The sequence below is a fragment of the Pantherophis guttatus genome, chromosome 2 (genome assembly GCF_059756535.1).
Source record: "Pantherophis guttatus breed Tessera chromosome 2, ASM5975653v1, whole genome shotgun sequence".
NCBI lineage: Eukaryota > Metazoa > Chordata > Lepidosauria > Squamata > Colubridae > Pantherophis > Pantherophis guttatus.
In genome coordinates, this window is record NC_142064.1 from 261,703,687 (window position 1) to 261,727,872 (window position 24,186).

At 43.8% G+C, this 24,186-nt stretch overlaps 2 protein-coding genes across 3 annotated transcripts in view; both read right to left on the reverse strand.

Annotated features, from left to right (window-relative positions):
- Window positions 1-1,699: 1,699 nt before the first annotated feature.
- Window positions 1,700-6,208, reverse strand: LOC132708953 (uncharacterized). Of its 2 annotated transcripts, none has more exons than XM_087884102.1 (2): window positions 6,059-6,208; window positions 1,700-4,806 (listed from the first exon to the last, which is right to left on the reverse strand). In XM_087884102.1, exon 2 carries the CDS (start codon window positions 4,251-4,253, stop codon window positions 3,210-3,212), a length of 1,044 nt encoding a protein of 347 aa, XP_087740228.1. In that variant the 5' UTR covers window positions 4,254-4,806; window positions 6,059-6,208; the 3' UTR covers window positions 1,700-3,209. The 2 variants fall into 2 exon arrangements, with proteins under 2 accessions (XP_087740228.1, XP_060549349.2); XM_060693366.2 differs by lacking the exon at window positions 6,059-6,208 and adding an exon at window positions 5,308-5,574.
- Window positions 6,209-9,171: 2,963 nt separating this feature from the next.
- Window positions 9,172-24,186, reverse strand: part of LOC132712326 (uncharacterized) — a 200,735-nt gene continuing 185,720 nt past the window's right edge. Inside the window, exons 3-4 of the mRNA XM_087884136.1 lie at window positions 21,996-23,163; window positions 9,172-12,060 (exon numbers count right to left, since the gene is read on the reverse strand). Coding sequence (XP_087740262.1) covers window positions 10,499-12,060; window positions 21,996-22,656 — 2,223 coding nt within the window. The 5' untranslated portion in view covers window positions 22,657-23,163 and the 3' untranslated portion in view covers window positions 9,172-10,498. The remainder of the gene's footprint in view (window positions 12,061-21,995; window positions 23,164-24,186) is intronic.

The following is a 24,186-nucleotide window of genomic DNA, read 5'->3' on the forward strand; positions in this document are numbered from 1 at the left end:
GACAGCTGTTGCTGAATTTTGCTTGATTTTATGAGTTAGGGTTATATATAGTGTTCGTAGATTTTCCGGGATTTCATTAAGCTACTTGTTGTACTATATGGGTGTTACTTGTTTGGAATTCAATAATTCCGTTTATATCTCTTTCAGTTTGTCTAGTCGGAATCTTTGCATAATGACATCCAATGACTATTTTCGCAGAATGAATAAAAAGAAACATACTCTTTGCAATGAATTCTTATAGTGGCCAGTCAGCCATGAAACTCTTCCAATCTTCCATTCTCTCTGTGCTAATGTCCCATTTTGTTCTACAAAGACCTCAGAATGTTGTAGCCGCTAACAGTCCATATTATGGAATAGTCCTCTCAAAGAGCCAGATGCTTTGGAGCAATTTCAAACATTTTTAGTGCCTGAACCATAAAAATGTGACAACAGATGTGCCCAAAAATAACAGTAGAGAATTAAATATGACAAAAATTAAATATAACTGGATTATTTTAAAGTTTAAAACATTTATTACAGTGAAAGACTAACATAATGAATGTGAGGTATATTCAGTTAAAAAGTAGAGAAAGTAACCATAGGGTAAAAATAGTAATTATACAAAAAAAACAATAGACATAAATGAAAGAATATATATAAAAACAGAGGCTTAAATGGAGCACGGAGAGATAAAATTCCTGTAGAGTGCATAAAGTTTAGCATGTGGCAGATTAAATCTATCACTCCACAGTGCACACAGTATGATGATTCTTAAGACTACTTTATGGCACAGGTCATCCATCATCTGCCCAATTTTTAAGTGCTGCTCTGCAGAACCTGGCAATATTACACTGTATTTTGTACCAGAGTGACTCTCTGAAAGCAGCAGGGAAATATAGAATTGTCCTGTGCAGCCTGAGTATTTATGCAGTATTAGAGAGACGAACCCGATACTAATGTCTGTCTAATAAAGCTCCTGGAGAAGCATGTGCTTTGTTTTTTTCTGTGGGTTCAGGTTCACAGGCACATTGTATTATAACCTGAGCTGTGTTACTGACACGGAGAACCCTTGAATTCTTTGGTGTCTTCTAAATTCAGGGAAAAATTTGGCAACTTCCATTGCTATCACCCACCAGCATTCAAAGCAGGGGTGAAATCCTCCCGATTCGGACCGGATCGCCCAATCCGGTAGCGATGGTGGCGGGTGGTTCGGAGAACCGGTAGCAAAAATCCCTGCAGCCCCCCCCCGCCACCATGCCCAGCTGAGCCACACGATCATCAGAAGCTTTTTTTTTTACTTTTAAAAGCATTTTTTTCTACAACCTCTTCCGCCGAAAAACTGCTTTTAAAAGTAAAAAAAAGCCTCTGATGATCGTGCGGCTCAGCTAGGATCGTCAGAGGCTTTTCAAAGCATTTTTTTCTGCAACCTCTTCCGCTGAATGCTTTAATGCTTTAAAAGCCTCTCTGACGATCCCAGCTGAGTTGCCTGATTGTCAGAGAGGCTTTTAAAAGCATTTTTTAAAAAGCCTATCTGACAATCAGGCAACTCAGCTGGGATCGTCAGAGCAGCTTTTTAAAAAGTGCTTTGAAAAACCTCTGACGATCCCAGCTGTGTTGCCTGATCGGCAGAGGCTTTTCAAAGCATTTTTTTGCATTTGCAGAAAAAATGCTTTGAAAAGTTAAAAAAAAAAAAGTTGCCCACACCCACCCAGTCACTTACTTTATTTATTTATTTATTTATTTATTTATTTATTTATTTATTTATTTATTTGAATTTGTATGCCGCCCTATCTCCGAAGGGACTCAGGGTGGCTCACAACAATAAAAAGCAAAATCAATGTTAAAATACCCAATAAAATTATTAAAAGACCATTAAAATCCCTTTTAAAACCCCTTCAGTCCAAATCAGCCAGGTGAAACCATGTTTTAAAGTCACGGCGGAAAGAGCGAAGGTTAGGGGCCACCCGGAGCTCCAGGGGGAGCTGATTCCACAGGGTAGGTGCACCCACAGAGAAGGCCCGCTCCCTAGGGGTCGCCAGCCGACATTGTCTGGCCGACGGCACCCCGAGGCCCTCCTTGTGGGAACGCACCAGGCGATGGAGAGCTGTTGCTGGCCGCAGATGGTCTGCCCCTCCACCATTACCCCCCTCACCAAGCCACACCCAAAGAAGCGGTAGTAACAAATTTTACATTTCACCCCGATTCAAAGGATAACAAAAGGCACCTCCAAGCAAAGGAGATCACAGCAGAAGTTGGTAGAAAACCTGAAGATCCTACACGCAAAAACCACATTCCATTTTTCTCTACAATATTTCAACAGCATTTGCATACCATGGTCAACAACCTTTACATGTGAGATTTTTGTGCTCTTGTCACTGCCCCAAAATTCCCTCATATATTCTCCATTCTGTGGGTCACTGTTGTTGCTTGACTCTCCAGTCTGAACAGGGATTCATCTTGCTCTGAATTTCTGAAAATGTTAGGAAAAGATGAACTCTCTGCTTGCATCATCTCATATTTGGTAAGCTACAATCACTAAGTAAATCAGTGCGCTCCTATCTTCTAATATATATATTTAAGCATCTGCAGATTCTTAAAATCTGTATGTTGCTTTTCTATGATCTCACTTGTTCAATATGCAAAAAACATTCTGAAAAGCCTTTTGGCAGCAAATATGCTATTTTTAACATGGGACGTGGTGGTTCAGTGGCTAAGACGCTGAGCCTATCGATCCGAAGAGGTTCAAATCCCTAATACCACATAACGGAGTGAGCTCCTGTTACTTCTCCCAGCTTCTGCCAACCTAGCAGTTCAAAAGCCTGTAAAAAATGGAAATAGAAAAATAGGGACCACCTTTGGTGGGAAGGCAACAGCGCTCCGTGCGCCTTCAGCCTTTAGTCATGCTGGCCACATGACCACAGAGACGTCTTTGGACAGTACTGGCTCTTCGGCTTTGAAACGGAGATGAGCACTGCCCCCTAGAGCCAGAAACGACTAGCGCGCATGTGCAAGGGAACCTTTACCTTTACGCTATTTTTGCAAAATGGAATATCCACTGCCTTTTCCTGATAGCCACACATAAGCAGTTAACCTTGATCAAACTAACATTTCATTTTTTTTCTCTCCTCCCTCATGCCTAATACTGGGACGTGCTTGGCTAAACACAATCAGGCCAGAAATTAAATATTAATTTCCCAGCCATGCTTCTAAAGGCAACACAGAAACAGAATTCAAGCCTTCCCTACAGTCATCACCTTCTCCTTCGTATGGATTTTCTTGTGTGCAGTAAGAGAGGAATAATGTGTGAAGCACCGTCCGCACTCTGGGCACTTGAAAGGTTTCTCCCCTGTGTGTAAACCTACATGATTTATAAGGTTAGTTCTGGTACTGAAACCTTTTCCACAGTCAGGACATTCAAAGGGTTTTTCTCCTGTATGAGTCCTCTGGTGTATCACTAGGCCAGAATACCAACTGAAACATTTGCCACAGTCCAGACATTTATACGGCTTCTCTCCTGTGTGAGTCCTCTGGTGTTTCACAAGCTTGGAATTATGACTGAAACTTTTCCCACAATCAGGACATTCAAAGGGTTTCTCTCCTCTGTGAGTCTTCAGGTGTTTCACAAAGTCACAATTATGACTGAAACTTTTCGCACAATCTGGACACTTGTATCGTTTCTCCCGTGTGTGAATCCTCAGGTGTTTAACAAGACTGGAATTCTGACTGAACCCTTTCCCACAATCTGGACACTCATATGGCTTTTCCCCTGCATGAGTCCTCTGGTGCATCATCAGGTTGGAATTACAGAAGAAACATTTCCCACAATCTGGACACTTGTACCTTTTCTCCCGTGTGTGAGTCCTAAGGTGTTTAATAAGATGGGAATTCTGACTGAAACCTTTCCCACAATCTGGGCACTCATACGGTTTCTCCCCTGTATGAGTCCTCTGGTGTTTCACAAGGTTTGAATTATGACTGAAAGCTTTCCCACAATATGGACACTCATAAGGTTTCTCCCCTGTGTGAGTCCTCTGGTGAATCACCAGGTTGGAATTGTGACTGAAATCTTTCCCACAATCTGGACACTCATACACTTTCTCCCTTGTGTGAGTCCTCTGGTGTGTCACCAAGTGCGAATTTTGACTGAAGCCTTTCCCACAATCTGGACACTCAAAGGGTTTCTCTCCTGTGTGTGTCCTCTGGTGTGTCACCAGGTGAGAATTCCGACTGAAAGTTTTCCCACAATCAGAACACACAAATGACTTCTCCCCCATTTCAGGCCTTTTTTGTATCACTAGGGTAGCATGTTTCCTAAAGCTTGTGCCACATAGAGGACAGAGGGTGAGTTTTTCTTCAGTTCCCCTCGTGTATAATCAGGGGTGATCTGCAATCTCTGCATTTCTCATAAATTGGTATTTTTGGATTCTTAAGGTCAAAAAGATTTTGGATCCCTTCTTGGATGTTGCTTTCATTCAAGCTATGCTTTCTTCACAGGGCAAGGTTTGCATGACTGCCTGTCCGATGTGATTGTACAAGTGACCTCTTCCTCCCCATTGATTTCCAGATTATTTCCATTTTTCTGAATTTGCAAATTATCCCCCTTGACCTTTTTTTGCAGTGTTTCCTTGAGTTTTACATAGACAGGTTTCTCCAGCTCAAAATTCTCTTCCTGTTATTCTCTTTTTTGTCTGTCACCTTCCTGAGGAAGAATTTTTTTAGTTTTCTGGAGGAGGCTGAAAAGACTTTAATTGTTGGCTTCATTTGCTTTCTTTTTTAATGGTTTGGAATTTCACTTGTCTGGAATTCTCTTCCTGGCATCCTCTTTGTCTATAAAATGGACATAAACCCTCAGTTTAATGGTTGTTTATAAAATCATTGCACAACATGTGAAAACAGAGAGAGAGAGAAGCATGCACTATAATGAAAAAGCGAACATGTCAAAATGCTACTTTAACCTCTAACATTAAGTATGGTTCACTTGACACATAGAAGATTAGCGAGATCCAAGCTCAAATATCCACACAAACATTAAATTTCCTTCTGGATTTCAGTAAATCACAAACTTTTAGCATTGCAAACTGTTATTTCAAATAACAGTTTCAAATATACAGATTTGCCATAGCCACTTTTTATAGAGGCACAATTGGGATTGTTTTAACAAACTGCATCACCATTTGGTTTGGTGGCAGCAGTGCTTCAGATAGAAAGTCCATACAGAGAGTGGTAAGGACAGCAGAGATTATAGGAAGCTCGCTTCCTGTTATTCAGGATATTGCTTATAAGCGCTATATGCTTAGAGCTCAAAGCATTGTTAGAGACCGCACATACCCACTTTACAGTCTGTTTATGTTGCTCCCCTCCAGGATGAGGTTTCAAAGTATTTCTAGCAGGACTACCAGATTCTGTAACAGCTTTGCTCCCTATGCCATCCATGTGGTAAACTCGCAGGATTCGTTTTTCTCCCCATGGACATGTATGCATCCAAACTAACAGTAACTGTGTTGGTTCTCTGTGTCATATAATATATGTGGGTACCTGCATCTATCTATCTATCTTTCTTTCTTTCTTTCTTTCTTTCTTTCTTTCTTTCTTTCTTTCTTTCTTTCTTTCTTTCTTTCTTTCTTTCTTTCTTTCTTTCTTTCTTTCTTTCTTTCTTTCTTTCTTTCTCTCTAGCTAGCTATCTTTCTTTTTCTTTCTTTCTTTTCTTTCTTTCTCTTTCTTTCCTTTCTTTGTCATGTTTCTGTAGTGTATATTAGAGGTGGTGACCCTTTGAGAACTGTGCGCAATGAAATTTCATTTTAATATGTGCAGATTAGTGTACCTTCAAAGTGATAATAAAGTTAGTCTAAGTCTAAAGATTTCCTTGTGTCTGACTCTAGGCTCATCTCCACTATCATAGCTGTATATTACAGGGCACCCATCCAAGCAGGAGCACCCAACAAGCACCACTGGAGCAAAATTTGGGGAGGGAAGGAACATTCAGCAGCAGCTGACATGTTCCAGTCTGTTTCTTCTCTATTTCTACACTGTGGAGGAAATCAAGCAGCCCTGCTTGCTCCTCCGACTTGCTACAACTCACCTTCCAGCTGCTAAAAGTCCTGGGAAGAGCAGGAGAGGCGTCCTGCACGCCACAGTCCTCCCACGGGTCAGCCGGAAGAGGAGATTTCTCTGTTCTTCTCCTCTCTAGAAATCCAGTACTCTATTGTTTCAACCCCTCTAGGCTCCGTCGCTCCCCCTCCCGTTGAATGTGGGTAGTCAGCCACCATCGATGCCGCTCTAATGTATTGATGCTTTCTAGTCGCCGGGTGTTACTCATTGCATAGAGCGCCCTCTAGCGGAAGAAGGCTTGAAAAACACTCTCGTTTGCAAGATTTTTGATCGATTGCGATATGCGCCGTTAAGTGGTTTTCAATGACCACATCGATAGCTTCACTTTGGATCGATCCTGTTCTTTCGGGTCTCAGGGATGCACTCATAAGCTACTACAACTGACCCAGCGGCTTTGTTTGCAGGGAGCGAGAAATCAAACCAACATTCGCAGGAGAGACGGGGAACGATTGTGCATACAATCAGTAATGTCATTTGTGGATCGGTGAATTCTGTTCCAGCAAGTTATTCGTCCGGGGGAGCAAGGATAACTCCTCAAAACCTACTTTTGCAAATTGAGGGAAGTTTGAAGAGTGGAGGTTGAGTCTACTTAGTTTTGTAAGATTAAGCTAGTTGCTGGCCCTAAAAGTTCATGAAATTCTTTTTTTTTTATGCATGGACCTAAATGATTGCCAGATTCGTCCTATTAACAGAATAGCCAAACCTGGGACAAAGCAGAAAGTGTCCACGAGCATTGCATCTGAACCACATCTACGTAGGAGGAGGAATTTTAACTGGCTTTGCCACTAAACATTCCTCTCTGTATTGTTGGGAAGCATAAATCTCACTAGAGGGCAGAATGTCTCTGTGTACCCTTCCCAATCTCTACTGGAGTTAAATTTCAGAGAATTATCATTCTCAAGCAATTGGGGCTAAAGACTTGGAGGAAACTGGTTTGCAGAAAGCTGATCCAAATATTCCTGTGCCTTCGCACAGACCTGGAGGTACTCAGTTCAAGTCCAGGATTAGGCACAGAGTCATCTGGGCATCTTTGGCCATTCCTTCTCTCAGACCTAGGAAGCAGGAAAGAGGGAAACCACTTCCCAAAATCCTTGCCAAGAAAAAAATACAGAGAAAGCAGTCCAGCCAGTCCCAGTTGTCAACTCTGACTTGAAGGCACCTAAAAGAAACATTGGGTGTAAGGGTCAAAGACGGGATTAAAACAGTGGTGAAATTCAAAAAAAATTATTACTGGTTCTGTGGGCGTGTCTTGGTGGGTGTGGTGTGTCTTGGTGGGCGTGGCAGGGGAAGGATACTGCAAAATTTCCATTCCCACTCCACCAGCCAGAGGTGGTATTTGCCAGTTCTCTGAACTACTCAAAATTTCCGCCACTGGTTCTCCAGAACCTGTTGGAACCTGCTGGATTTCACCCCTGGATTAAAAGTACACAGTTCCAGTTCAGTGTTAGGTCAGGCATGAAAAGTAGCTTCCAGGAAGCTCTGGTGGAGAATCTCCATCTCCACCATATTAGATCTGTGTCCAAAATGGCAATGGAGCATGGGTGAAATCCAGCAGGTTCTGACAGGTTCTGGAGAACCGGTAGCGGAAATTTTGAGTAGTTTGGAGAATCGGCAAATACCATCTCTGGATGGTCCCAGAGTAGGGTGGGAATGGAGATTTTGCAATATCTTTCCCCCAGGAGAGGGGAGGAAATGGGGATTTTGCAGTATCCTTCCCCTGCCACGCCCACCAAGCCGCACCAGGCCCACAGAACCCGTAGTAAAAAAATTGGATTTCACCACTGCAATGGAGGGTGCCTTTTTACAAAATGGAGAGGGGCCTTCTTGAACCTAACACCCCTCTGGATTTCCACTGAGTGTGCTGTTACCTCTTACCCATTGCTTTGCACCCCACTGCACCCTTCCTATTCTATCTTCCACCCTGAATATCCTCCATGGTTCATGCAGAGCCTCTTGTTCATCCAGCGCACCTTTTCAGACCCACCTGGTGCCCTTCATGCAACTCCTTTCTCATATGGCCTTCCCAACTTTGCCTTCCATCCCCACGCACTTCTGTCACTCTCACTCCCAACAGGAGAGCCATCCTTCCTGGCATAAGACTTACAACCAGTGACTTTTCTTGTGGAAAGTTGGCAGGATGTTTCCTTGTGTAACCACTATAGGATTCAGTTAGCAATGATAATTGGAATTCCAGAGATTGGCAATGTTAAGCTGTGCTGTGGCTTTTTATGTGTACATCACTTAGGGATAAAAATTCTGGTCCTTGTTGGTATTGTAAATTGAGGACTACCTGTAGTATACCCAGTGGCATCCTATTGCTTTTTTTCAATCATTCCCCACCTGACATATCTGAAAAAATAGTGGAATTAGCCGTAGAGAAAATGCAGGAAATTCCCTCATTTAGATTGGCAAGGTGACCTAGAGAATTGTTGTGGAGTAATCAACTCCGTATTATTCTCCAGCCAATGGGTTTCTTTTTTTCTTTAAATACGAACGTCAAACTTTTCTTCTGAGTTAATGGAGTCTTTCTCTGACTGTAGATTACTGGCTTTTGGCCTGGCCATGGGGACCAGCAACTCTGGCTATGAGATCACCTGTTGCTGAATTTAGCTTGATTTTATGAGTTACAGTAGGGTTTTTTGGATCTCATTAAGCTATCCGTTCTATTGTAAGGGGGCTACTTGTTGGGAATTCCACCGTTCCCTTTATATCAGTTTCAGTTTCTCTACTTTGAATCTTTGCATAATGACATCCAATGCCTTATTTTGCAGAATGATAAAAAGAACCACTCTTTCGTTGCAATGAACTCTTGCAATAGCCAGTCACCTATAAACTCTTCCAACTTTTTTCCCTTTTATTCTCTCTATGCTAATGTTCCACTTCATTCCACAAAGACCTCAGAATGTTGTAGAGTAGATATTAAGAGTCTGCATTACAGAACGGTCCTCTCAAAGATCCAGAAGCTTTTGAGCTATTTCAAGCATTTTTAGTGCCTAAACCATAAAAATGTGACAACAGATGTGCCCAAAAATAACACCAAAAAGAAAGAATTAAATATGACAAAAATTAAATATAATTGGATTATTTTAAAGTTTAAAAAGTTTATTACTGAAAGACCAACACGATGAATGTGGGGTGTATTCAGTTAAAAAGTAGAGAAAGTAATCACAGGGTAAAAATAGTAATTATACAAAAAAAACCAAGAGAAATAAATGAGAGTATATATAAAAACAGAGGCCTAAATGGAACTAAAAGTATGGTGAGGAGGATAAGATTCCTGTCGTGTGCATAAAGTTTAACATGTGGCAGATTAAATCTATCACTCCATAGTGCACACAGTATAATGAGCTGGATCCTCCTTAAACTACTTTATGATGGTCATCCATCATCTGCCCAATTTTTAAGTGCTGCTCTGCAGAATCTGGCAACATTACACTGTATTTTGTACCAGAGCGACTCTCTGAAAGCAGCAAGGAGATACAGAATTGTCCCGTGCACCCTGAGTATTTATCCAGAATTGGAGAGATGAGCCCAATACTAATGTCTGTCTAATAAAACCCCTGGAGAAGCATCTGTTTTGTTGTTTCTGTGCGTTCAGATTCACAGGCACATTGTATTATAACCTGAGCTGTGTAACTGACATGGAGAACCCTTGAATTCTTTGGTGTCTTCTAAATCCAGGAAAGTTTTTAGCAACTTCCACTGCAATCACACACCAGCATTCAAAGGATAACAAGAGGCACCTCCGAGCAAAGGAGATCACAGCAGCAGTTGGTAGAAAACTTCCTACATTCAAAACCCACATTCCATTTTTCTCTGCAATATTCCAATAGCATTTGCATATCATGTTCAATAACATTATATGTGTAATTCTTGTGCTCCTTATTGTCCCAAACCTCCCTCGTTTTTCATTCTGCGTATCACCGTTCTGTCCTTCACTGTTCTTGCACTGAATTTCTGAAAATGTTAGCAAAAGATAATCTCTGAACTCTCTTTATCTCTTCTCTCCTATCACCCAATATTTGAGGAGCTACAATCGCTAAATAAATCAGAATGCTCTTTATCCCCCAATATATTTTCTTAGGATCTGCAGCACGTTTCTGCAAATCTGCATGATGCATTTCTATGGCATCTGTTCATCAATATACAAAAATATTCCTTTTTTTTTTTTTTGCAATTGCCCTATTTTTGCAAACGGGAATATCCACTTACTGAGGTTCTGCTGAAAGCCAGAAAAGAAATGGAACTGGAAAATATTAGTTTGATAAAGGCTACATGTAGTTAGCTTTTATAAAAAATAGTATTTTCCATTTCCATTGTTTTCTCTCCTTCCTCACGTCTAATATTGAGACATCTTTGACTAAGATGAATAAGGCCAGAAATTAAATAGTTAATTCCAAAGCAAAGCAATTCAAGCCTTCCCTACAGTCATCACCTTCTGCCTCATGTGGATTTTCTTGTGTACAGTAAGGGAGGACTTTTGTGCGAAGCACCTTCCGCACTCTGGGCATTTGAAACGTTTCTCCCCCGAGTGTAAACCTGCATGAGTAATAAGATTAGTCTTAGTACTGAAATCTTTCCCACAGACCGGACACTCATATGGTTTTTCTCCTGTGTGTGTCCTCTGGTGTACCACCAGGTCAGAATGTCGACTGAAACTTTTCCCACATTTAGGACAGTCATATAGTTTCTCCCCTGTGTGAGTCCTCTGGTGTATCACCAGACCAGAATTCCAACCGAAACATTTCCCACACTCCGGACACTTGTATGGTTTTTCCCCAGTGTGTGTCCTTTGGTGTAACACCAGGTGGTAATTCGTATTGAAAGTTTTCCCGCAAGTAAGACACCTGTATGGTTTCCCCCCAGTATGCATCCTCTGGTGAACCACCAGGTAAGAACGGCAACTGAAACATTTACCACAATTTAGACATTCATATGGTTTCTCTCCTGTATGAATTCTCTGGTGTTTCACAAGATCGGAATTCTGACTGAAAGTTTTCTCACAATCCAAACACTTGTATGGTTTGTTCCCTCTGTGAGTCCTCTGGTGTTTCATAAAGTCAGAATTCCCACAGAAATTATTCCCACAATCTGGGCACTCAAACACTTTGCCCCCAGCGTTAGACCTCTGGTGTATTATCAATTGGGAATTCCGACTGAAGCTTTTCCCACAAGCCAGACACTTGTATGGTTTCTCCCCAGTGTGAGTCCTCCGGTGTAACACCAGGTAGTAACTTCTACTGAAAGTCTTCCCACAATCTAGACAACTGTATGGTTTCTCCCCAGTATGTATCCTCTGGTGTACCAGCAGGTAGGAACGGCGAATGAAACATTTACCACAATCTTGACATTCATATGGTTTCTCTCCCGTATGAATTCTCTGGTGTTTCACAAGATCAGAATTCCGACTGAAAGTTTTCTCACAATCCAGACACTTGTATGGTTTCTTTCTTCCATGAGTCCTCTGGTGTTTCATAAAGTTGGAATTCCCACAGAAACTATTCCCACAATCTGAACACTCATACACTTTGCCCCCAGCGTTAGACCTCTTGTGTATTATCAATTGGGAATTCCGACTGAAACTTTTGCCACAATCCAGACACTTGTATGGTTTCTCCCCAGTGTGAGTCCTCTGGTGTAACACCAGGCAGTAATTCCTACTGAAGGTCTTCCCACAATCTAGACAATTGTATGGTTTCTCCCCAGTGTGCATCCTCTGGTGTACCACCAGGGAGGAACTGCGACTGAAACATTTGCCACAATCTGGACATTCATATGGTTTCTCTCCTGTATGAGTTCTCTGGTGTTTCACAAGATCGGAATTCCGACTGAAAGTCTTCCCACAATCCAGACAATTGTAGGGCTTCTTCCCTCGGTGACTCCTCTGGTGTTTCACCAGGGCAGAACTATCACTGAAACTTTTCCCACAATCTGGACACTCATATGGTTTCAACTCCATATGAGTCCTTTGGTGTAGAACTAAGCGGTATTTCCATCTGAAAATTTTCTCACAATGCAGACACTTGTACAGTTTCCACCGTCCATGAATCCTATGGCAATTCATTTGGGAATTATGACTGAAACTTTCCTCACAATCCGGACACTCCTATGGTATCTCCCCTGTGCGAGTCCTCTTGTGTATTATTAGAGTATATGCTTCCTAAAGCTTTTGCAACATTGAGGGCACTAGGAGGACTTTTTTTCAGTGCGGGTCCTCTCAGGCATAATCAGGTATGATCTGTAATCTGTGCTTTTCCCACAATATACACATCTTTCCCGCCAGTGTTATTTTTGGATTCTGGAGATAAAAAATATTGCCACATAGGCAGACAGTGGTGCAATCCAAATGTTCCCTTTCTCCCCGCTGATTTCCAAACATTTCCCCCATTATCTGAATTTGGAAATGATCACCCTTGACCTTTTTGTGGAGTGTTTTTGCTTCTTCCAGAGACTCAATTATGTCCAGCTCGAAACTCTTTTCCTGTTATTCTCTCTTCTGTCTGATACTTTCTGGGATAGTGGAGGACTTTTGTGGTTTTCTGGGAGAAGCGGAAAATGCTTTGATGGCTGGCTGGATTTGCTTTTCCTTTTAATGCCTCTTGTGCTTCTCACTTTGCATGATGGTCTTCAGGGCATCCTTTACGTCTATAAAATTCACATAAAATTGTTAGTTTAATTCTTGTATATAAATAGATGCATAAGATGTGAAAACAGCAAGAAAAAAAATCAAAAATTAGAATAAAAAAGCAAACATGCCATAGTACTTGAGTTACTGTTTACATTTACATAACACCAGACATGGGTGGCCTGAATGAGGCAACATCATGAGAAGTGCTGTGATGAAGATGACCAAAGAAACACATTTGAACAGGCAGGATTTTCAGGTTGGTAAACATTTTTATTGAATCATATTTCTAAAGATTGCCTTGAACTGTCATGTTTGAGCAAAATTATATTTCTTATTATTACTGCATGTTACTGTCATTTTATATAGTTATGAAGAAAAGCAAATATTCCTTTTGGGGCAGTGCTGTGTACAGTAAGCAGAAATTGTATAAACAATAAAATAACAGCATTGACTTTTTTGTTTAGGGGAATTCATGGATTCTGGAAACTATCCACCTTCAAGATCACTATCCTCCTGTTCAAAGTTTCAGAGTTATCCATCCAGGATAGTGCTTCATTAGCATCATCATCATCAGACACCCACAGCCACATACCATTATCACCTAAAAGAAAGAAAAAACCCTTCCCTCCTGGAACCACCATAGATAAGTTTGTGATAAAAACTAGCAGATTAGAAAAAAAGTTAATAGATGAAAAAATTGCCCAGTTTGTTTATGCAACAAACTCTTCTTTCCGTCTGACTGAGAACCCACATTTCATTAATATGGTTCAGTCACTGAGACCAGGATACAGTCCACCCAGCAGAGCAGATGTTGCAGGGAAACTTCTGGATAAAGTTTTCTGACAGAAAAATGGAGCAATGTGCAACAGCTCTGGAGGGTAGAATTGTTAACCTAAGTATTGATGGGTGGAGTAATGTCCACAATGATCCTATTGTATGTGCTTGTATAACAACAGAAGAAGGGAAAGTCTTCCTTGCACAAACAATTGATACGTCAGGAAATGCACAGACAGCAGAATATTTACAAGAAGTGGCAGAAAAAGCTATAATAACATGTGAACAAAAATTCAAATGTCTAGTATGCAGTTTGGTCACAGACGATGCTGCAAATGTATCCAAGAGGAGAAGAAATTTAGAAGAGCAGGAAGGGAATACAAAGCTAATAACATACGGTTGCAGTGCTCATTTGCTTCACCTCTTAGCCAAAGACTTAAGTGTTCCAGAAATAAAGACTAATGTTGTTGAAATTGCTAAATACTTCTGTAACAATAATTTTGCTGCAGCAGCTCTGAAAAGGATGGGTGGAACCAAGCTAACGCTCCCACAAGATGTTAGATGGAACTCTGTGGTGGACTGTTTTGAGCAGTATATCAAGAACTGGCCTATTCTGATGGCAGTTTGTGAAGAAAATCGAGATAAAATAGATGGCACTGTCACGGTCAAAATTCTCAACATTGGGTTTAAGAGAAATGAACATATGTTGAGCATCCTGAAACCCATCCCTGAAGCTTTAAACAAAATACAGAAAAATAGCTGTTTTATTGCTGATGCTGTTGAAATTTGGAAGGAACTGAGTGAACACTTAAAAACAGAACTACACATGGACAGAATTAAATTACAAGCATTAAAAAAACAAATGGGACAAGTACTGTCTCCAGCTCATTTTTTGGCAAATATTGTCAATATCCAGTATCAGGGTCAAAACTTAAGTGCTGAGGAAGAGGAGTTAGCTATGACATGGGTATCCAGCAATCATCCAACTTTTATAGTTGTAATGCCAACTATAATAAACTTCAAAGCTAAGGGGGAACCATTCAAGAAATATATGTTTGCTGAAGATATTTTAAAGAAAGTCACACCAGTGAACTGGTGGAAGTCACTTAAGCACTTGGATTTAGAGACTGTTCAAGTAATGATTTCACTTTTAACAGCAGTAGCTTCTTCTGCAGGCGTTGAAAGAATATTCTCTTCCTTTGGACTCATTCATTCTAAATTGAGCAATTGTTTGGGACCCGATAAAGCAGGAAAGCTTGTTTTTCTTTTCCAGATTATGAACAAAGAAGAAGATGACAATGACGAGTGAGCTACAGAGGACAGTATTTAAGTTTTTCATGTGTAGGCTGGGCTGACAGTCTAAGTTTCTTAAAATATATATATTTTGTTTAGCCAAATTAGTTAACAAACATGGATGTTTGTTTAAGCAAATAACACATGCTGTAATGTTATTGTTTCAGTTGAATAAATCTATTTAAATTGTTATTATTAAGGTAATGATTATTATTCTCCTTCCTAAGTACAACAGAAAAGTTGTCCAAATATGAATGATTAACCTATTAAACTGGGGATAAAAAAACTAATATGAAAAGTTGTTATTCTAAAAATCTTCATCTACTTGCATATTAAAGGACATGCGCTGGATTCTCCAGCGCATGTCCAAGATGGCGGCGCCCGCTGGAACTACGATCTGATGATGGGGCGCCGACCTACCCTTTGGGTCCTTTGGGGGTCATGCTGAAGATCTCCGACCCCAGGACCAGTCAGGGGAGCTCCTCGCCAGCACGGAGAGGGTTTTCTTTCCCTCCGTGACTGGGTAGAGAGGAAGGGGCGATGCGTGGAGCGCCAGGCTGATCAGCTGGGCGTCGGCAGCGTCGGCGGCGTTTTTTTCACAGCCGGCGGCCATCAATCAGAGGGAGCGGTGTTGTGCCGGGGGCGCCGCCGCGCGGCAAGCTTCTAAGCCCGGGGGGGTTGCCCGAAGGGTTGTAAGATATGTCGGGCACCCCCCGAAGACCTCTGGGACGTCGCCAGGCTCTTTCGGGGGCTGGCGACGATGGCGCGGTGGCGGCAGCGATGGCGGTTGCTGTGAAGGCTAGCTGGCGGTCAGACGGCGCTGGGGACCCCCCCCCTCGGAATAGGAGCGGGGGGGGCAACAAACCAACAATCCAACAGGCCTGGGAGACCTGCAACAATGGTTGGGGCGGAAAAGACCCGGAGCGATTTGCTGGGCCTTGGGAAGCCTCAATTTGTGGTTGTATGGGGGGCTGGGGAAAACTGCCCCATTTCTGCCCCATTTCTCTCTTCCCCAGCGTTCCTCGTTAAACCTGGGCCCACCGGACCAACTATCAGCCTGTGTGACTCATTGGCGCGATGCCCTATTATTGTTACTATTCTGAACCCCCTGACTCTGGAGAGGGCTATTTCCATCTGAATGGGAGACCGGTACAAGACTGCATCCCGTCAGCTGAGGGGGCTGGACATTTGCCTGGCCACCGTGAGAGGGTGGCCAGGTGCTAGAGCCCCTGAGGGCTGAACCGGGAGGCTTTTACATGAATGCACTTTATCAGCGAGGGGATTTTACCAGCGAGGAGACTTTACCATAGGTCTTTACCTCCGGACAAACCGCCGTGAGAGGGCGATTTTGGACCTGACCCCTGGACGCTGTCTTTATGCATCGGTTCATTGCTACCATCTCACCACATGAGGGGGCTGTCCAGCTGACCTAACCACCGTGAGAGGGTGGTTGGATCTATTTTCCCCCTTGGAACTGTGGTCGTCTTGGCTTGGACCATGTCCTCTGTTGTGAGGGGACAAGGGACTTGGTCCTGTAAACATGTCTCTGAGACTCCCCATTCCTCTGTCTTCTCCCCAGTCCTTTATATATACCCTCAGGATATGGTCTTATTACCCAGTATGATGATCAATGTACTCAGCAGCGGAGCTTCTTGGTCTGCGAGACTCCCCCCTCTCGCAGGCTTGGCCCTCCATTCTATCGAGGGCTTACCTCGATGACGGGCTCTGGAGTCCCGAGAGGTGGCATGCCGCGAAGAGGGGGCTGCGGGGTTTTTTAAAATTGTCCTTGTCTAAACTTTTAAGGGGTTCGGGGAGGGGGGAGGGGGGTGGGATTGAAATTAGGGTTGTGGGTTTGGGGGATAACCCACTAGGGGGAGAGTTGGGCTTGGCCAGGACGTCCGGTGGGGGTGGTGGGGAATCCGGAGGGGGTCGAGCTGGTCCAGATTGTGTTTCTACCATCGGTACTGTGTGTGGGAGAGGTAGATATGGCGGGAGCAGGGGGCCATATCATGTTAAGGGAGCACGCGCCCGCTGTCTTCAAGCGGTAGAGTGCTCCGGCCCCCAAAGCTCCACCCGTGCTCCAGGTAGTACAGACCTTCAGGGCCCGGGCCTTCGCCTGATGTTGTGCAACGCCAGGTCTGTAGTAAATAAAGCCCCCCTCATCTGTGATCTTGTTTACGAGGGGGGAGCGGACCTGGCGGGTATTACGGAGACCTGGTTGGGCCCAGAGGGAGGGGTCCCTCTGGTAGAAATGTGCCCACCAGGTTTCCACGCATTCCATCAGCCAAGGCCACAGGGGAGGGGCGGGGGAGTAGCGGTTATTATTAGAGAAGGCCTTAGGCCGAGGGAGACCACTGTACCTCAGACAGCTGGCTGTGAGTCCCTCTTTGTGAAGTGGGGCCATGGGGTTCAGAGGGGTTTGCTGATCACGTACCTGGCTCCCTGCCACGTGGCGGCAGCCCTGCCCGAGCTACTCAACGTTATTGCCGCGGTGGCGGTTGATACCCCCAGACTTATGGTCATGGGGGATTTCAACCTGCCATCCGTGGGTGAGGCGTCTGAGGTGGCTCGAGAGTTCATGGCTTCCATGACGGCCATGGACCTGACCCAACTAATTCATGGCCCTACGCACATTGGGGGAAACACACTGGACTTGGTTTTTGTCTCTGGACAGTGGTTGAGTGATCTTGAGATAGGGGATATAGTCATCGAGCCCTTGTCATGGTCAGATCACTCGCTCCTTCGCCTTGACCTTCGAACCGCGGCACCCCGCTGCAGGGAGGCGGAACCGGTAAGATGGTACCGCCCCAGGCGCCTGATGGAACCTGATAGGTTCCAGAGGGAGCTTGGGCCAATCCCGGAGGTTCTGGCTCACGCCTCATCTGGGGACCTAGTGGCCGCCTGGGATAGGGCGGCTGCTGGAGCCCTGGATCAAGTCGTGCCTTTGCGGCCTCTGACCCGGCGCCGATCTCGCCTGGCTCCTTGGTTCACCGAGGAGCTGAGGGAGATGAAGCGCCGGAAAAGATGCCTAGAGAGCTGTTGGAAGGCTAGTCTTTCTGAATCTGACCGAACACTGGTAAGATCCCATATTAGGAGTTACCTAGTGGCGATAAAAGCAGCAAAATGTACTCATTTTGCTGCTCTTATTGCGTCATCAGATAATCGCCCGGCCACCCTGTTTAGGGTGACCCGCTCCCTGCTCCATCAGGAAGCGCGGGAGGACCCCTTGGAGGGAAAAGCCGAGGATTTTGTTCAGTATCTGTATGACAAAATCACTCAGATTCGGGCAAGTCTGGACTCTGACGGGATAGATCCAGCGAGGGTGACGGAGACAGGTCTTGAGACTGTTATCTGGGATGAGTTTGATCCTGTGACCCCAGATGACGTGGACAGGATTCTGGGTAGATTGAACGCGACCACATGTTTGTTGGACCCGTGTCCCTCCTGGTTAGTGCTGGCTTCCCGGGAGGTGACGCGAGGCTGGCTCCAGGGGATTATAAATGCTTCGTTGGGTGAGGGTGTCTTTCCCGCCGCCCTGAAAGAGGCGGTGGTAAGGCCTCTCCTCAAGAAGCCATCCCTGGACCCGGCAATATTGGCTAATTATCGTCCAGTCTCCAACCTTTGCTTTGTTGCGAAGGTTGTTGAGAGTGTGGTTGCGCGACAGCTACCCCAGTACCTGGATGAAGCGGCGTACCTAGATCCGTTCCAGTCGGGCTTCAGGCCTGGGTACAGCACGGAAACGGCATTGGTCGCGTTGGTTGATGATCTCTGGAGGGCTCGGGACAGGGGTTGTTCCTCTGTCCTGGTCCTGTTAGACCTCTCAGCGGCTTTTGATACCATCGACCATGGTATCATGCTGCACCGGTTGGAGGGGTTGGGGGTGGGAGGCACCGTTTTACGGTGGTTCTCCTCCTTTCTCTCTGACCGGTCGCAGTCTGTGTTGACAGGGGGGCAGAGATCGACCCCGAGGCCCCTTATATGCGGGGTGCCGCAGGGATCGGTTCTCTCGCCCCTTCTGTTCAACATTTATGTAAAGCCGCTGGGCGAGATCATCCGTGGTTTCGGGGTGAAGTACCATCTGTACGCTGACGACACCCAGCTGTACATCTTCACCCCGGACCACCCCAACGATGCCCTTGAAGTGATGTCCCAGTGCCTGGAGGCCGTACGGATCTGGATGGGGAGAAACGGGCTCAGACTCAACCCATCCAAGACCGAGTGGCTGTGGTTTCCGACGTCCCGATATAGTCAGCTGACGCCATCGCTGGCTATTGGGGGCGAATCACTGGCCCCCACGGAAAGGGTTCGCAACTTGGGCGTCCTCCTGGATTCACGGCTGTCTTTAGAAGAACACCTGACGGCCGTGACCGGGAGGATTTTTCATCAGGTTCGCCTGATTCGCCAGTTGCGTCCCTTTCTAGATCGGGACTCGTTACACACAGTCACTCATGCCCTCGTCACCTCTCGTCTGGACTATTGTAACACTCTCTACATGGGGCTCCCCTTGAGGTGCACCCGGAGGCTCCAACTGGCGCAGAGTGCGGCCGCGCGGGTGGTTATGGGAGCAACATGGAGCTCCCATGTAACACCTCTCCTGCGCGAGCTGCACTGGCTCCCGGTGGTCTTCCGGGTGCGCTTCAAGGTGCTGGTTACCACCTTTAAAGCGCTCCATGGCTTAGGACCTGGTTACTTACGGGACCGCCTACTACCATCAACAGCCTCCCACCGACCAGTACGCTCCCACAGAGAGGGGCTCCTCCAGGTGCCGTCGGCCAAACAATGTCGGCTGTCGGCCCCCAGGGGGAGAGCCTTCTCTGTGGGGGCCCCGACGATCTGGAATGAGCTTCCCCCAGAGATACGGAGGATTCCGGATCTGCGCACCTTCCGCCGCGAGTTGAAGACGCTTTTATTTCATCAAGCCGGCCTCGCCTAATTCTTCTCCCTTTAAACTGTAAATTTTAAATTTTTAAATGTATTTTAAAATTATGGGTTTTTAATTAGTATTAATTCAGCCAAATTTATTTAATTCATTTTTATTTGATCTTAAATTTTGTATATTTATGTGTTTTATTTCATGGCTGTGCACCGCCCTGAGTCCTTCGGGAGTAGGGCGGTATAGAAATTCAATAAAATAAAATAAATAAATAAAAATAAATAAAGTTATACCAGCAAGAATTAGTCTTTATGTAGAAAACTATGATTTAAATCAAGCCTTACTGACTAGTGATTTAAATCGTGATTTAAATCGTGATTTAAATCAGTTTGATTTAAATCAAATCCACCCTGGTCATCTTAGTAGTTCCTTCCCTGCTTCTACTCCGTGGAGGAAACCAAGCAGCAGCCCTACTTTCTTCTGGACTCTCCTCCGACATTTCTTCCACTCACCTAATCCAGCGGCTGCTTCGAACCCGGGAAGAGCACGAGACCCTCTCTCCAGGATTCTATCCTCCCAAGGATGAGCCAGAAGAGGAAGTTCCACCACGCTTCTCCTCCAGCGTCCTCTCTAGCAATCCAACACTCTAATGCTCTACCTCACAAACCGCTGCTGTTTTTCTCAGGGTGGATGTTGCTGATCTTTAGAGCGCCATCAGGCTGAAAAAAAGACCCTTGCTCAATGTTTACCCTGAGGCATTTGCAAGATTTTTTTTAAAAAAAAATATTACTATATGTCTTCAAATTGACATCTACTGACCACATCGAAAGCTTCTCTCCAGAAGGATAATTCTAAATTATTAGTATATGTCTTCAAATTGACATCTACCAACCACATTGAAAGCTTCTCTCCAGAAGGATAATTCTAAATTATTAGTATATGTCTTCAAATCTGTCCAAAAGGCATTATTAACATTAGTTTTTTTCTACTCCACACTTAGTCTTAAGTGTGCCATAAATTATTATTGCTATTGTTATTTTCAAACATTGAGCCACTTTTTTGCCTTCTGGTGTTTTGTAGTGTGCATGAGACATCTCCCAAGAGAAAAAAAAAATAAAGACTTCACAGAATGATAATCAAAAGAAACACACCTTTTGCAATGAACTTTTATAGTAGTCTTTCAGTCATGAACGCTTCCAACATCTTCCTTTCAATTCTATTCCCCATGTCCCATTTGATTCCTCTCAAAGATCCCAAGCCTTTTGAACCATTTTAAGCATTTTCAGCTCCTAAACATAATAAAATGTGACTTGCTCACGAAGGTACCATAAAAAATGACAGCAAAAAAGAGAAAGGGGAGGAATACAGAATAGCAGAGTTGGAAGGGACCTTGGAGATCTTCTAGTCTGACTGCCTGCACAAGCAGGAGTCCCTGTACAGTTTCAGACAAGTGGCTATTCCGTCTCTTCTTAATAGCCTCCAGTGATGGACCATCCACAACTTCTGGATGCTAGCCGTTCCACTGATTAATTCTTCTCATTGTTAGGAAATATCTCCTTAAATCCAGGTTTTACAGATTAACAGATTTGGGACATTGTAGATCATCTAGTCCAACCCCCCCCCACCTAAGCAGACCCTATACCATTTTTGACAGATGGCAGCCCAATCTCTTCTTGAAAGCTTCCAGTGATGAAGCTCCGACAACTTCTGAAGGCAGTCTGTTCCATTGATTAATTGCTCTCACTGTCAGAAAATGTCTCCTTATTTCCAAATTGAATCTCTCCTTATTCAGTTTCCATCCATTATTCCTTGTCTGGCCTTCAGGTGCTTTGGAAAATAGCCTGACCCCCTCCTCTCTGTGGCAGCCCATCAACTATTGGAACACTGCTCTCATGTCTCCTCTGGTCCTTCTCTTCACTAGACTAGCCATGCTAGTCATTTTATGATTTCTGATGATCGACATGCAAAAAAACATCCCCAAAAACCATTTTGCAGAATTGCACTATTTCTGCAAAATAAAATATGCAATATCTTCTCCTCGCAGCCAGATACAAGTAGTTAATTTTTATAAAAATTAACATTTTCCATTTCTTTTCTCTCCTCTCACATAACTCATACTAAGACATATCTCATTAAAGTGAATCAGGCCACAAATTAAATAGTTAATTTCTCAGGCATACTTCTAAAAGCAGTTCAGAAATGAAATTCAAGTGTTCCCTACAGTCATTACCTTCTGCTTCATATGGATTTTCTTGTGTGCAGTAAGGGAGGAACTTCGGGTGAAGCACTGTCCACACTCTGGACATTTGAAAGGTTTCTCCCCTGTGTGTAAACCTACATGATTAATAAGGTTAGTCCTAATACTGAAACCTTTCCCACAATCTGGACACTCATATGGTTTCTCTCCTGTGTGAGTCCTCTGGTGCATCACCAGGACATGGCTCTGATTGAAACTTTTCCCACAATCTGAACATTTGTAGGGTTTCTCCCCAGTGTGTGTCCTGTGGTGTTTCACCAGGTGGGAATTCTGGCTGAAAGTTTTCCCACAAATGGGACACTCGTACGGTTTCTCTCCGGTGTGTGTCCTCTGGTGCATTAGCAGGCCGGAATTCCGACTGAAACTTCTCCCACAATCTGAACACTCATACGGTTTCTCCCCTGTATGAATTCTCTGGTGCATCACCAGGGCGTAATTCCGGATGAAGCTTTTCCCACAATCTAGACACTCATATGGTTTTTCCCCAGTGTGAGTCCTCTGGTGAATAACCAGTTCAGAATTCTGACTGAAACTTTTCCCACAATCTGGACACTCGTACGGTTTCTCTCCTGTGTGAGTCCTCTGGTGTACCACCAAGTGGGAACGGTGTCTGAAACGTTTCCCACATTCCAGACACACTGGTTTCTCCCCTGTGTGAGTTCTGTGGTGGTTCACCAGGTGGGAATTCTGACTGAACCTTTTCCCACAATCGGGACACTCATATGATTTCTCTCCTGTGTGCATCCTCTTGTGTATTAGTAGGGTGACATGCTTCCTAAAGCTTTTGCCACATTAGCAGCACTGGGTGGGCTTTTCTTCACTGTGGGTCTTCTTGTGCATTATCAGGTAAGGTTTACAATCTGTGCTTTTTTCCGCAATATGCACATCTGTGGGCCTTTTCCACCTATGACAGTTTTGGAGGTGGAAGTCAAAAATATTGCCACAGAGGGCAAACCATCATATAATCCAAATGACCCATTCCTCCCCACTGATTTCCAAGTATTTCCCTCTTTTTCTGAACTTGGAAATGCTCCCCTTTGACCTTTTGATGGAGTGCTTCCTTCAGTTCCACAGACTTCTTTTTTTCCAGTTCAAAACTCTCTTCCTCTTATTCTTTCTGCCTGTCATCTGCTGGGGTAGGAGAAGTTTTGGTTTTCTGGATGAAGGGGAGAAACCTTTGATGGATTTTCCTTTTTAATGCTGCTTCTGATTCTCACTTGTCCAAGATGGTCTTCTGGACATCCTCTTCGTCTAAAAGATTCATATAATATAAATGGATGCACAAGATGTGAAAACAGCAAGGAAAAAAAGCATAAATTACAATCAGAAAGTAATCACGCCGAAGTATTAGAATTAACTATTACATTAATTATGATTCATTTCAAAGATAGAAGACTATGACATCCAAGTTCAAATAATCGTACAATCATTAAATTCTCTGGTTAACTTGATATAGGTAGTCCTCAACTTACAACAGTTCATTTAGTGACTTCAAAGTTACAATGGCACTGAAAAAGGTGACTTATGATCACTGTTCACTTAGGACCATAACAGCATCCCCATACTCATATGATCAAAATTCAGATACTTGGCAACTGACCTATAGTTATGACGGTTGCAGTGTCCCAGGGTCATGTGATCACCTTTTGCGACCTAACAAACAAAGTCCATGGCGAAGCCAAATTCACTTAACAACCATGACATAACTTAACAACTGCAGTGATTCACTTAACAACTGTGGCAGGAAAGGTCATAAAATGGGTCAAAGTTCACTTTAACAAGTGTTTCATTTAGCAACAGAAATGTTGGGCTCAATTGTAGTCATAGGTTGAGGATTACCTGTATATCATAATTTTCTACCATTGTTGTTATCAAAGATAACTGGAAATGCTGAGGATAGATTATACAGATACAGATAGACGCAGAGAGAAATATAGATACACACATCTACAAATGTATGTGTGTTGAAAATCCATGTGTATTTCAGCCTGAAAAATGTCTCATACGTCGGTAAGCTCAAATATTTTGGTCTCATATTTGGGGAGGGAGGGCCTCCAACCTAGGAAATGGTGCCCAAAGCCTCTGCAAGATTTAAAGTGTCAGTTTTGGCCATGAAACTCCTCACTGCCAAGAAAACAACACGCTTATAAAAACCAGAAGGAGACACCCTAACATGAAAGAGACATATAAAACTCCCAACCAACAGAAAATAGCAGACACGGGTTTTAAAGTGAGCAGAATCCATGCAATTGTTTTTGGGGAGGGGAAAAAAAA